Here is a 15,290-nt window from a genome sequence, read left to right as displayed (position 1 = left end):
GGGGATTTCTTAATATTGCACCAGAGCCCCGGTGAGAGAAATAATAATAATAATAACGCCGTGGAGCGGTCTTAGCGACGCAGCCATAATACACGCGCGGAGAATAACAAGAATTAATATTCCTTGGCTTCGTGACATCGCTTTAGGGCCGTTACGCGGGGAAATAATTTTCACAGATTTGATTTTGCCAATAAGCTCCGTTGTGCTGCACATGTGATGCACCCCTCTCGCGAGTGTCACGCACACATCCTCAACTCTCCTGCTTCCTTCCTACCCTATGCCCGAACGCCCTCTGTGACTCCCTCCGCATCCATCACGCCCCCCCACCACCACCTCTCCCATCCCCTCCAGGCTGCAGACGGAGCGCGGTGCTCGCTCGGGGCCCGCGCGGGGAGGAGGGGAGCGGACGAGGACCCCCGCCTCCGTGCGCAAATCCCGAGAGCAGCAGCTCGTCGGTGGGTGGAGACTCCGTGCCCCCTCCCCCCCCCCCGTCTATCTCCCACCACACTCCCCCACTACCACCCTGCCCTCGCCCCTTCCCGTGCCTCCCTCGCTCGCACAGAGCCGTGTTGTGGGCTTTGCGGTGCGCGCTCATGGGCGTTTGCATTTTAAATCCCATTGCTCTGCCACTTAACCGTGAATTCGTGTGTATGTGTGTATGCGTGTATGTGTGTCGCTCCTCTGCCCTCCAGCAATTGCAGAGGGCAAAGGAGCGATGCTCACGACAATTAGCCGAGCGCCGGGCAGCTAAAACGCAGCAAATTGCCACAGTAGGCAGCACAGCTGATGCATCTGCCAGTCGTCTCAGTCAGTCAGCACATGGCACCTGGGTTTGTCCCTTGAACTCCTGCCAGCGAGCCTTCGACACTTCACGTGGCCTCAGTGCACATAGCCTGGCACAAGTGCCACGGTGATGTCACCGCTACTTCGTGCCGAATGGCGGTTGTTGCTGTTGTGTATGTTTGCATGTGGGCACATTTGACAGCACAGGTGGTGCATAATGGCAGTCATCGCAGCAGATCCATAACACCTGGCTCTGTCCTGTGGCCGATTGCCAGAAAGCCTTCGACACTTAGCGTGGCCTCAAAGTCCACCTAGCCTGGGACACAACACCATCATAATCATCCCATCGCTTGGTTGTGAATGGTGGCTGTTGTGTGTTTGTGTATGTGTTGTCGATACCTCGGTGGTCGTCGCACTGCGCTACCAATCTGGCTGCCTGAGTTTGATTCTCAGTCATGGCTCATAGCAGTGGCGAGTGATATTTGGTTGATAGCGCAGGGCGTTCTCCTAGGAGGTCAATACATCCTTAAATTAGTGTCTGGTGTGACGCAAACTACAGCACTGGGTAGAGAAATGCGGCTGGTCATGCGTTCTGGCCACACCGCCCCATCAAGTGTCATTGTGGCCTTGATAGGTCTTGGCTGTCCGGCGGACCATTGTTATTTTATTGCGTTCATAATGAAGTGCACATTAATATAGTACGTTCGCATGCATCTACGAACAGTATTGGATTAATATTAAAGTGAATGGTCGTGCCCGCGTGCATTTGTAAGCGCGCACGCACAGCCATTCGCGTCGCGCGCGTGCATTATTGATGTCACGGTGCACGGTGCGTTCCTCGCCTGTACCGAACGCTCGTCCTGCATCACGTCTGGGATCGCGAATCGTTATTCCGCCGATAACTGACGCCGCGGGAGGGAGGGAGGGGGGGGGTGGGGATGGTGGTGGGGAGGAGGGCGCCTTCGAGTTATCTTCTCCGCGCTTCTCGCGGTGACGAGGGCTGACATCGGACCGGCCCCTGATGAATATCATTCCGTGGGCGCGACTTGCCGAGCCGGCCTCGACCAACGGCGGGGGGGGGGGGGGGGTGTGAAGCGCGGTAGCGTCACGGTCGCTCCGGCAACTGCCAATGCCAGCTCTGTCTCTCCGGCAAGCGGTGGCGTGACCTGGTCCGGCCGTCCTCTTGTTGCACGACTCGGCACGGAATGACCGCCTGGTGTGGTGCGGCCAGCGTAGCGGCACGCAGCACCGGTAGACCGTCGTGGTTGTGATCGCGTAGAGCTTCGGCCCCATCACCTCTTCTTCTGTTGGCTTTAATGGGTGCTCGCTAACAGAACTTGCTGCCCCAGCAGTAGCGGCTTATGCTGAACAGGGTGGACATCAACCCGCCCTCTCTTTTCGCTCACCCCAGCGATTTAATAAATGGCCATGATTTACGGTTGCGATGCATTAAAAAAAATCTACTCGTTGCGTCTCTGTTTTTTAACCACCTTTGTTTGTATGGCTGCTCCCTTATGTTTCTGTGCCTCTTGTACAGTTTAATTAATCTTTCCCGCGTGCTGAATTAACATATAATTTCCATGCAATTTCCATAGAACACCAATAATCCATTCTCACGTACGCATCATTCGATGCATCGCATATCATCGGTGTAGGATTCGAACATAAGTCGTTGAAGCGTCGATGCAATCGACGCTTACCCGATAGGTGCATTGTCGTGACCCACTTCACGCATTTGGAACATTCCGCCAGCCTCCACCGTAGTGCTCCGACCGTGATGGATTGTGCCGTCTTTCTGTTGGGACCAGTCCATTCCATCGTGGGCTCGGGGGAGGAAGGGGGGTTTATGTGCGCGCGCATTGTGTGCACGGGCGCGCGTGAAATGGTCATCTCCGGTGCAAGCAACAACAACAGGATGATCCGACGCATCTTCCGCCACCATAGGTGGCGCGCCTCTCGCCGTGCGTTTTGTCGCGCCCGCGCACCTGCGCGTGACCCCCTGCGTCCCGTACGAACCAGCACGCTCTATCATTATCCCAGCCAGGGGGCCACTTGTGCTGCCCGATTAGCTTGGTCCAGTGCATTGCTTGGCAACGGGCGGACGTGAATGTCAAAATTACACGCACAACAGATATGCCACTGCAATTACGCCTTTCCTTTTTTTTTTAAAGAAGCCGTTTTTGAGGGCGATTGTGAAATGTATCATTATGAACGTCGCCGTTTTCGCGGAGCTCATCACTCCTAGGCTTGGCTTGGTGTCAACACCGAACGCTGAATATTGTGCGAACGTTGCTGCCTCTGACAAATGACCGTCAGCTGTATTTGTGTATGTATTTTGAACTTCCTTCGCACCGTACGTAGCCAACCGTGCTTATCGTATATATCTGCTGCTGGATGATGGCCTTCCTATGCTGACTATTTCCATATCTCGTGGTCCTCATTTGTTGTGATCTAAAGTTCAATACGAAGCTAATATACACCTCTTCAAATAAGCAAAGGGGCAGTGCCCTGAGGCAACTGTGGAAATTCCACGATTCCACGCCGGGAATAGTGTATCCAGAGAATCACCGCATCATACTTGCCACAAAGTGTCACTTTGTTTGAGTATATTTATTGTCCTTTTATTTCATGCGCAAGTTCATTGAAACAGCAATTCAATCACTTCCTGGGCATTGGCATGCTTATAATCACTGTGATATGCACATGTACACATTTCATATAGTGTTTGTGCAAATATATATACAGTATATATATGAGTGTAGAATTATGGGGAGCGGTAGTGTAGTCGTTATAACGTACTGCGAAACCGGCGATCTGGGTTCAACTCCCATTTTATGGCCTATAACAATGGCAAATATTTGACTGGTCCTGGGCCTCCCCTAGGCCAATGCAGTCTTAATTGAATACCTGGTGCAGTGTGTAAACATAAGTAATGGGCAGACAAAGGTTGCCAGGAATGGCCTCCGGCCACACCCACCGCATTGTGTGCCGTGCCGGCCTTAACAGGAGCTCGCTGAACACACTTGCTCCAATCTAGATTTGATTTAGATTTGAAGTTTTTGTGACTGCAGGGATCCATGCTCTTTGGTTCTTTCGGTAAAGTCGCGTAGGTATAAAATAAAATAAATTAAATCACGACGTTTCGGACGCAACACAAGCGTCCGTCATCAGGTGGGACAACCACAGCAAGAAACAATTGCTGAATTGGGCAAAAGGGCTGCTGCAACAAGAAGGCGTATAGTCTGCTCAAGGCCGTACAGGGGGATCTTTGCCTTGATGCAAAATTGCAGAGTGAATTGTACCAAATTGGATGTGCAATGGGTTAATAAAGCAGCCCTCTAGAGAAAGCAGGGGTGCTGATCATCATGCCTGCAATTTGCATACGGGTACAAGGGACTATTAGCATGCATGCCAATCATGGCCAACAGTTGTGCTTCCATCTGCGGTGGGGGTGTGCGGGGTTGGTGTGGAATTTGTCCGCATGAATTACCTTGCGATGCACGCATTTAATGAAGCTGAAGCATTATTCGTATACACGGCCAGGCGGAGGCATAAACCACACACGCTTCAAAACGCAGGCACATCAATGGTGCTCCAAGCCCGCGGCACGAACGCACGTCTAGAACATTCCCGATAATGCCGATGATGAATAAACGATTTGAAAATATTAGCGCAAATCCCGATCCGCCACAGTTGAAATTTCGCCCCGTTATTTATTTATTTATAATAATAATAATAATAACACACGTGTCGGCACGTGCGCTGCTTTGATGGCGGAACGCGAATTGCGTGGATGGGATCTGGTGGCAAGCAGAAAAAGAATCGGCCACGGGTATCGTTTTATTTTTTTACGGGGCGAATAAATTCTGGCACGCACGTGACGACGAACAAAGAGCCTATCCACTGCGTCTCGTTACGGGGGGGGGGGGGTGGTTATATGCAGAAAGCGCTTCTGTGTGGGATTTATTTATTTTTATTGATTTCTCTCTCTATTTTTTTCTCTTCTCACGGCTCGAATGCAATTATTTATCTGGGCAGTGTCTTCTTCCATCTCGACTGCCCCCCCCCCCCACTAAGATTGGTCCTCTCGGCTCGTCTTGCCGCCAGCGTCCAATGGGGTTCGAGCCTTCGTGTCGGGCTTTCTTATTCCGTGCCTTCCCCCTTATTTATTTATTTATTCCTGCCTCCCTCCTCTCTCGCCTTGGCTCTCCATTCTCGCTAGCCGAAGTAGGTCAGCGCATCCCGTGAATACAAAGCAGCTGCCCGCCCGGCCGTTCTCCGAATGTGACCCCATCGCTGCCGCGCTCGCTCGCCCTCGAGCAGAGCTCGTCCGGAGTGATGGGCGTCGCTGGCCGGGTTCCGATTTGACGGAGGATCCGGGGGAAATCGCTGTGATCGCTGCTGCTGCTGCTGCTGCCGCCGCTGCGGCCACTATCATCGACTGCCGCTGCTCCCTTGCCGCTGCTGGGAATTTTTAGAAAAGCGTTCGGGGAAAACGGCGATGCGCGTCGCGTCAAGGGTTACACTGCCATGGCTACCGCCGTCAGAGGCACTGTTGTCATTTAAATAAATATATAAGGAAATAAATAAGCTGAACAAAAAAAATATTCCCAACGAGGGCTGCGGTGCTAAGGGAGGATTAGCGCGATCGTGCGATTGTAGATGCATTTCTTGATGAAGGTCGCTGCAATCTAGGGATTTTGTAGTCTCTCAGCGCTCGTGAATTCGCATCGGTGATTCCTACGCGAGGGCTACTTGTCATTTTAAGCCCTGCGATTTTTTTTTATTTTCTTTCCTTCCTTCCCACCCCTTAAACCTCCGTCTGCCTCCGCTGTAGACTTATTGGAGCTCGCTGCTAAGAGCCAGCCATTTTCGACGTGCTTAGCGGCAAATTGGCCTTCGAAGAGATGGGTGGGCGAGGGACTGCAATGCTCATCGGAGCGTCTTGAGAGAGTATTGCGCTAAAATTAGCAGGCGCGAGGTGGCACAGCGAAAAGCGCTGCGGGCGACGGAGAGGGAACCGCCGCTGCACGCGAAGGAACGCTTCAGTCTTTGCGCCAAAAATGGACCTCCCCTCGTTGACGTGCTCGGTGAAGGCATCGCCGGACTGACCGTCTGCCATCGGTCGGACGGACGCAAGACAATGCCGCGGGCGGCGCGGGATTAAGCGATGCTGCTTGCCGCAGCGGCGAGGAATTTGAGGATAATTCCAGCAGTCGGGCGCGCGGGCGGAGGCGGGAGGGGCGGCGAACGGCGCTGGCGAGCGAGCAGCCGGGCGGCGTGGCGGCGGAGCGAGCGGACCACCGCCACCGCCACCGCCGACACCGATCGCTCGGTGGCGCCTCGGCCCCGGGCGCCGGCGCGATGCTGGGGGAGGACCCGAGCAGCTGGTACTTCGCCGACGAGGAGGAGGACGACGAGGAGAGCTGGCGCGCCAGCTCCGTGAGCAAGGCCCGCTTCGTCCGTGCCGAGTCCGAGAGTGGCAAGGCCGGTGGCGGTGCCGGCGGTGCCGGCGCGAGGAACTGGCGGAGGGCGTCCGCCACTCAGCTGACGGTCTTCTCCAGCCTGACCGGCGTGATCGCGGCGCGACCCGCCGTGCAGGCCTCACGGAGGCAGCCCGAGGAGCGGCGGCGGAAGAGCTTCGCCGGGTCGCTGCTGCCGTACTGGAGCGGTGAGGAGGCGGTGGCGGCCTCGGCGGGCCACCAGCGCCGGGAGGAGAGGGAGGCCGCGGCGGCGACGGCGACGGCGGCGGTGGGACGGCAGCAGGCGCCGCCGACGGCCCTGCCGGCGGTGGCGGCGGCCTCCGTGTCCGGCGCGCTGCAGAAGTCTACGAGGTCACTGAGCCGGAGCGGCAGCAAGTCCGAGAAGCTGTCTGGGAGGGCATCGGTGGCGTTGGGGATGGGCGGCTTCGAGGACCGGGGGCCTTCCCGAGAGCAGCAGCAGCAGAAAAATCAGCAGCATCAGCAATATCACAGTCAGCAGCAGCAGCATCAGCAGCATAATCAGCATCAGCAGCAGCAGCAGCATAATCAGCAGCAGCATCATGGTGGAGCTGGATCGAGACCCACATCCAGGTATGGAGATTCAGAGGGCAGCAAGTCTGACGACGAGATCCTGGCCTGCAAGAGCAAGCGCAAGTGGAAGGCCAAGAGGCAGTCGTCCGAGTCGTGCGCTCGCGAGGGCATAGCCAGCATGGACCAGGACGTGATCCTCACCATGCTAAGCGACATCGAGAGCATGCTGTATTACCGCGTCTACGGTGAGTGGTTCTGTGTGTGTGTGCGTGCCTCGTGGCCAGCCCTGCCAAAAGCATGCAGACACAGTGCAGTGGTTTGTACACTACTCTACGAACCTCGTGGTCCGAGTTCAATTCCCGCTCACGGCCAACATCCGTGAAATATCTCTGAACCGGTGCTGGGCCTTGCTGAGATTAACTTAGCCTTACATGAGTACCTGGCACCACGTGTAAATATTTAGATAGGTCATGGGACTCCTCTAAGTCGACTCGGCCTCAAATGAGTACCTGGTGCAGTGTGTAAACATTGCCACTGGGGAGATGAAGGCGGTCGGGCGTTGTTCCAGCTACACCACTTCCTCATTGCGCCGTGCCAACCTTAATAGGTGCCTGCTATCACCACATGCCCCGACAGCCTGTAAAGGCGGGATATTATGGCATGAACAATATCTTGCAAACCACAAAATCGGAAGAGAAGACAATAACATGTAAATGCATTGCTGTGAGTGGTGTGTTATTATTTCTGCGCAACTAGAGGTCAATCCTGGGATAAAACCAGGACAGGTAGCAAGCAGCCTGAGCTGCCACCACCCGTGTGTGTGTGTGTGGCAGGCAAAGCGATCTCTGCGCACAGATCGCTTTGTGTACGGGACCGAGCATCAATCCCTCCGGCTCCTTCCAGTACGTGCAAGGAGGCGGACTTCAAGAGCAATAATCTTGGCCTGTGAACAATCTTGGCTCATGAAAAACTGGGTCAATCCCGCGGCCTCGTTACATGAACCAGTGGGGGGGGGGGGGGGGTCGTTAGGCACGGTGACGATTCGCCTTCGGAAAGTGTCGATTAATTTTCTTGAAACTGGGTCGTGATGTGGCTTTTTTTTCCAGTCTCGTTTTTACCGTCTCGTTTGTTGTCATTTTTTCGGTCCTTTTTTGTCTACTGTTTCTTTGCTCGACTGGCCTCAAAATGCCCCTTGTTTATATTTTGCAGTAATGGTAAATCATAGATTCGCGGAATTTTAACACTGTGATGATACACCTCTGTGAGAATTGATGTTAATTGATGGTACGATGCTTTGTTACATCTCTAGTGGCTGCACTTATTCAATATTCCTAAAAAAACATCTATACACAGGGTGTTGTACAGTATATACATATCATATGTGAACCCTGGAAAGCCTCACTGGGTACCAAGGCTCATCGTGCGTAAAATCTTGCTATGGGGTGTTCGACTGATGCCATATTTTAATTCTACATACGTGTGCGTAGGATTAAAACTAACTTCAGACAATCTCGACGCTGCATTTGCAGCGACGCAGTCGTGCCAAATATTAATTCACGGCTCTTTGTTTTTAAATCCTTTATATTAAGTTTGCTTGCTTAGGACCGTGCAAATCTTTCGGTCGTTTTTTAACCCACTTCCCGTGATCCAATCGAGCTGACATTTTGCACACAGACTCGTTGTGCGTGACAATTAATTTTCGTGAAAAAAATTCCAAAATTTTACACTGTTTAGGGAAAATTTTTTTAATTTTTAATTACCAATTGTTTAATGCTGCCAGACAATCATTTGACCCATAGGTGGCAGCCATCTCAAGCCAGAGGACGAGAGGACTCTAGCTGCCTCGATGCCACACATATAAAGGATTTATAGTGAAAAACGTTGTTTTTACGGGTTAATTTTTTATCAATCCCCCCCCCTCTGCTGCACGAGAGCCTCCCTACGCCGGTTCGGTTGACCAGACTTCGTCGCGGTACCGATCCTGACATCACTCGCCGCTGATGTTAGCCACGGCCGGGAATTGAACTCAGGTTCACTGGCGGAAGGGCGCGGTCCACTTAACCACCCGCGCCTCGATGACGTTTAAATTAGAACGGAGTACAACGTCTGCATTATTAATAGGCATCGGTCGTTGGCAGATTATCGTTGGTGAACTATTTATTGCTGTCGCTTCGTGTTCGCTGAAGAAATTTCAATCCTGGACACGGCGGTGCGCTGGTGTCTCATGAGCACCGAAGGTTGTTGCTTGGCTACGTCCTTTTACTACATCCGGGGCACGTGATGCTCTTCTCCTTTGTGTGACGTCACGCGGATCACAAACTGCTCATTACGTTTTAACAATGAGCGCTCTGAAAAACCGTGTAATTCTTCCGTTTTTTTCTCGTGCCATTTTACAAAAATAGCACTTTTTTTTTTTACACTAATTGCGATAGAGCTTCTATTCAGTGTACAATTTGCGTCGTTCCACTGCTGAAACACCGAGGGCCGCGTCGGATGCCGGGGAAATTATGAGAGAGAAACAAGATTTACCGAACGGGACGAATGTCTCAACGTGGGACCCTCCTCACAAAACAACAATTCTACTCGGTGAAGCTTCCCTGGGTAAACAATCGTAACCAATAAAGTAACAAAACCACTGCATGGGGAGACTTTTTTCCAGCAGTAGACACGTATATATGTTGAACTTCTTTAGCACCATACATAGCCAACCGCACTCATTGTCGGTGCGGGACTTGTTCACGTAACGTTTCTCCCACTGCTACAAGGTCTCCCTCGCAAGGGAGGGTCACTTGGCTTCGCTCACTCGGCTCTCGCTCGGTAGACATCATGAGGACCGATTCACTGGACCCGATGTCTCTCTCTGCAGGGGAGAGCGTGGAGACCGAGTGGGAAAGAAACGTCAAGGACATCAACGATCTGAAGCAGGACCTGGAGGAGACCATGTCGAATCTGCGCGACACACAGGTTCCCCACAGGTAAAACAAAATCCTTTCTCCAAGTCCTCCATTTGCAACGCGACAAGCCTCCCAACGAGTCTGTCGGAGGCTCCGTTTCAAGAGGGGTGTTGGGGGAGTCCTCCATTGAGAGCATTTCACCAATCCCAACTTCATTCAAACGTTGGGGCGTAACGCGCGGAGAAAACCCCCACGCGCACACGACGGGATAACAGCTATAGGTCCATCCAGATGTGTTTGTAAACTTAGTTGCTGTACTGGCATCTCCTGGCTACTTGGCCGGGGGGGGAGGGGAGGCGGGGGGAAGCAGCAAATTGAAACCGACTTGATTTATATTTCAAGACAAGTCGAATTCAAAGTGTCTCCATGCTCTGACGTGCATAAGGTCATCGGTAATTTCCTTCCATGGCCGTTGATTACACGTTTCTCAGTTGGGGCCCATGCTGTTTGTGAACAACCACGGTCGACTTGCCACAACTAAAAGTGACCGTCGGGGATAATCTAAATTCATCATGGCAAGTTAATCCAGCAGGAATTCTTCATTTTCTTCTCTCTTGCATTCGTCCCACTCGTGTGTCTCCTGCTCCTCTCCCTACACCCATTGCTGTCCTGGGCCATCTCCTCCACGTCCACTCCACGGTCTCCCACATTCTGCTTCAGCACTTGTGACCACCTCTCTCTTAGCCCTGCCTCTCGGTCTCCGCCCTGGCGCTTCCATGCTCGTCATCTTTCTTGTTCCAATGTGCTACTCCTCTCTTAAGACACGTCCCAGCCGCGACGCTGTATTTTTCATGATCTAGGCAAACGATAGAGGCGCTGCGCCGCAACTCCTTGCTCAGCCCACTGCTGACAGAAGGGCCTCCACAAAAAGGCATCACTCGAGGGAGAGGCCCTTAAAGAGGGTATTTCTGGCCTACTCTTCCATGCTGGCCCGACGTCTTGGAAGAGGTGGGAGATCCACCCGCACTTGTTACCCCGCCACAACACGCGACCCGCCGATCGACTTAGCTGCGGTGCACCCGTCTGCGCTGCTGGGTGGACAGGGTTCGGCGGGTGGTGTTCAAGAAACCTTGCCCCATTGTTTCGGCTGGGAAAGATCGACCCGGCGACCTCTGGTCGGTCTGTAAGTTCAGCGTGCGATGGCCATTACATTGCGGTGGGGGGCGGCAGCAGCGGCGGCGGCATCAGCAGCATCCCGGCAGCACGACTGGGGGTAGGGGGTGGGATTGGCAAGGAGCTATCGTGTCCGTGACACGATTCCCGTGTCGGAGTGTGCACAGTAGCCGTTGAGCACTCGAGTGCCGAGCGCAAACGATGGGCTCAATGGGCTTTTTCTCCACTTTGCTTTTAAAGTCGACGCTGCGTTGGACGCGTTGTGCGATGAATTTATCTGAGCAGAGCGAAGGTTAAGTGAGCCCTCGATAGGATCGTAACCATTGTTGCTATCTAAAACATTGAAAGCATATTTTATCGTTATCATAATCATTATCATTAGTCATGAATTATCATAATCATTATTATTAGTCATGAATTATCATAATCATCAGCATTCTTCAAACCTGATCCAGCGTAATTCATCATTATCATCATTAAATATAAATCTTCAATCATAAATCAGTTATAAATCATGAACAGTTATCATCTTTTAAATACGTAAATCATCATCATAATAATTACCATCAATCAAAAACCATCGTTATCATCATCAATCATCATTCGTGATCATAAATTAGAATCATCATCATCAATCATAAAATCATCATCAACTAAAAAAAAAAACTCATTGACCAAAAAAATGAAAACCGAAGCAAACCCAACTGAAAAACATAATTGGGTCAAGCCTCGGGTGGAGCACGCAAAACAGAGCCCAGCTGCTCCATTCCGCAGGCTCTGAGCAGCACGACCCGATGCTCCGTGCTTCGTCCAATCACAGGAGAGCCTTCTCTTTTCCCTGGGTGCATCTCGTTGGAACTTAGCGGTGCCGTTTTAGGATCGCGCCAGACTCCGTGTTCCATCCTCTAAATCATCAGCCGGAGGCCTTCCTGCCTCCCCGGTGTGCACCTTGGCATTCCCCGCATGTCCTGTTGACAGCGGCGGCGATGTTTCTCGAATCTTGGCTCCAAAGCGAATCGAGCTTGCCGGATTTCCATGTTGAATGCCCCAGTGTACGTGTGTGTGTGTACTGTGTTTGCTCGCTAATAGCACTTGCCCCAAAGGTCTGTTAAGGGCTATGTGGGGGATCTTTGTCTTTGTGCTGTGTTTGTACAACGACCGCACTTGTGTTTAGTTACCATTGTTGTCATCATCATCATCATCATAATCTTCCATGGTTTTGTTTGTCATCGTTATTATGATCAACCATTGCATTATAATCATCATTATCCATTGTCTTGTTCATCATAATGGATCCATTCACTGTCGTATCATAATCCTCGTTTGTCAGTCTTATTGACAACATCATCCATTACCTTGTCATTATCATTTTAATAATCATTCATTGTCTTTTTCATCATCATCAGTATCAAATGCATATTTTTCATCGTCTTATTGACTGCCATTAAAACATCCATGGCCTTATTATCGTCATCCTTTGTCTTATTCATTATCATCATACATTCATCAAAATGTATCATCTTCAACATCCTTGTCATGACTGTGGCTTCTATTTACAGTGCCCTCGGCAACAACAAGGCTTAGAGCGCTTACGCCGCAATATAACCCCGGCCACAATCGCAATCCAGCGCAGGCTTGCACAGCAAAAGATTAAAGCGACTTTCGTTGTTTTCATCTCTCGTTCATAAGGCGATACGTGCCACGGCCGCCGCATCGCGCCGTTATTAAATCGAAATTTCTCAAATAAAGGCTGACCTCTTGACCTTGGCGTGGCCCAGCCGTCCAGAATCAAGCAATCGGCTCAATTCGCTTGATTATTACACAGCTTCTGTGGCAAGCCGTTGACATTCACAATGCCTCCCCCTCCAGCCAGAACACAACACACACCCCCCCCCCCATGGCACACGCCTATTCATTGTATGATTTTGAAAGTGGGCTTATTGCATGCGCCATGCTATTGTAAATGGTGCAATGGACATGCAATAATGGAGGGGGATATTAGCCAATTTATCTGAATGGTTGGGATTTTTTTTCTCTATTCATGATTTCGACTTCATTAACGTTAACTTTATTTCACTTGCTTTCAACCGATTTCTGATCAGTTCGGATTGGCTGAGCGTGAATACAAACACGTACAGATTATCCACTTTATTGTGCAGATGATAACCACACACACACCGCTGTTGATCGGCGTTAATTTATTTACTTTTGTACTCCAAGAAGGATGGCTTCCAGGAGGAAGCGGCCTGTGACTGAGAGTTTGAGAATCCTCGGTTTGAATTAAAATAAAACTGTTGTAAGAGAAGAACAATACAAAGTATTGACGCTCTAACAATAACAGTCTCTGCTCATTCAGCAAAAGCTTCAGCTGAGTCGGGATTTTCTGAGAAGTTTCCCTAGTTGGGATGTTTGGCCAATTACGTTCTGTAGCGGTGTCACAATGCATTGATTCGCCCATTAATATTGATTTTCAAGCTCATGACATACGCAGCAATCCGTGCATGTAATGACCAGAGGTGGGACAAAGTCATTGTTATGCAAGTCCAAGTCGAGTCGCAAGTCATCAAATTCATGACTCGAGTCTGACTCGAGTCCAAGTCACATGACTCGAGTCCACATCTCATAGGTGGGACAAAGTCATTGTTATGCAAGTCCAAGTCGAGTCGCAAGTCATCAAATTCATGACTCGAGTCTGACTCGAGTCCAAGTCACATGACTCGAGTCCACATCTCATAGGTGGGACAAAGTCATTGTTATGCAAGTCCAAGTCGAGTCGCAAGTCATCAAATTCATGACTCGAGTCTGACTCGAGTCCAAGTCACATGACTCGAGTCCACATCTCCTAGGTGGGACAAAGTCATTGTTATGCAAGTCCAAGTCGAGTCGCAAGTCATCAAATTCATGACTCGAGTCTGACTCGAGTCCAAGTCACATGACTCGAGTCCACATCTCATAGGTGGGACAAAGTCATTGTTATGCAAGTCCAAGTCGAGTCGCAAGTCATCAAATTCATGACTCGAGTCTGACTCGAGTCCAAGTCACATGACTCGAGTCCACATCTCATAGGTGGGACAAAGTCATTGTTATGCAAGTCCAAGTCGAGTCGCAAGTCATCAAATTCATGACTCGAGTCTGACTCGAGTCCAAGTCACATGACTCGAGTCCACATCTCATAGGTGGGACAAAGTCATTGTTATGCAAGTCCAAGTCGAGTCGCAAGTCATCAAATTCATGACTCGAGTCTGACTCGAGTCCAAGTCACATGACTCGAGTCCACATCTCAGAGGTGGGACAAAGTCATTGTTATGCAAGTCCAAGTCGAGTCGCAAGTCATCAAATTCATGACTCGAGTCTGACTCGAGTCCAAGTCACATGACTCGAGTCCACATCTCATAGGTGGGACAAAGTCATTGTTATGCAAGTCCAAGTCGAGTCGCAAGTCATCAAATTCATGACTCGAGTCTGACTCGAGTCCAAGTCACATGACTCGAGTCCACATCTCCTAGGTGGGACAAAGTCATTGTTATGCAAGTCCAAGTCGAGTCGCAAGTCATCAAATTCATGACTCGAGTCTGACTCGAGTCCAAGTCACATGACTCGAGTCCACATCTCATAGGTGGGACAAAGTCATTGTTATGCAAGTCCAAGTCGAGTCGCAAGTCATCAAATTCATGACTCGAGTCTGACTCGAGTCCAAGTCACATGACTCGAGTCCACATCTCATAGGTGGGACAAAGTCATTGTTATGCAAGTCCAAGTCGAGTCGCAAGTCATCAAATTCATGACTCGAGTCTGACTCGAGTCCAAGTCACATGACTCGAGTCCACATCTCATAGGTGGGACAAAGTCATTGTTATGCAAGTCCAAGTCGAGTCGCAAGTCATCAAATTCATGACTCGAGTCTGACTCGAGTCCAAGTCACATGACTCGAGTCCACACCTCTGGTAATGACTAATTAGAACGTGTGTACATTTCTGCACATAATATGCGAATATCACCTTCAGGATAATGGAGCAAACAAAACTGTGCAAGCGAGACATGACAATATCCAAGAGAAATAATACAAACGAGACTGTAAAAACGAGACCAACAAAACTATTCTTGAATCCGATGGTGATCCTGAAATACAATTTACTGGGGTGGCAATAGGTGAGGAAAGGTTGAATTAATAATAATGAAACATCATTTTCGATAAGTTTTATAACATGTTTTCTTCGTCAAATCAGCTGATGGCTAAATCACTTGGATTGCGCCCGATCCTGACCCATCTCGGAGGCCTAAGCTGGTTTTGGCCGGGAGTGCTTGGATGGGCGATCGCCGTGCATGACACAGGTGCTGTGGGCTGCTGCAGAGCTGGGTTGTCAGAAGAGGGCGTGCGGCACAACCCATTGTTGTACCGCACTCCGCTCCAGCGTCTCTGTTCGGC

The 15,290-nt window shown here is 50.6% G+C and overlaps 1 protein-coding gene across 6 annotated transcripts in view; it reads left to right on the top strand.

The window, feature by feature from the left end:
• LOC144723035 (neuron navigator 2-like) overlaps window positions 1-15,290 on the top strand; it is a 137,822-nt gene that overhangs the window by 65,287 nt on the left and 57,245 nt on the right. For all 6 annotated transcript variants that reach the window (XM_078601563.1, XM_078601566.1, XM_078601565.1 and 3 more), the window contains 2 exons: window positions 352-455; window positions 9,664-9,772. In XM_078601563.1, the coding sequence (XP_078457689.1) occupies window positions 352-455; window positions 9,664-9,772 (213 nt within the window). The remainder of the gene's footprint in view (window positions 1-351; window positions 456-9,663; window positions 9,773-15,290) is intronic.

The sequence above is a fragment of the Lampetra planeri genome, chromosome 16, assembly GCF_965212315.1.
Source record: "Lampetra planeri chromosome 16, kcLamPlan1.2.h2, whole genome shotgun sequence".
In the NCBI taxonomy this organism is placed as follows: domain Eukaryota; kingdom Metazoa; phylum Chordata; class Hyperoartia; order Petromyzontiformes; family Petromyzontidae; genus Lampetra; species Lampetra planeri.
The sequence above is the reverse complement of the archived record's forward strand: the minus strand, read 5'-3'. Positions and strand labels throughout refer to the sequence as shown.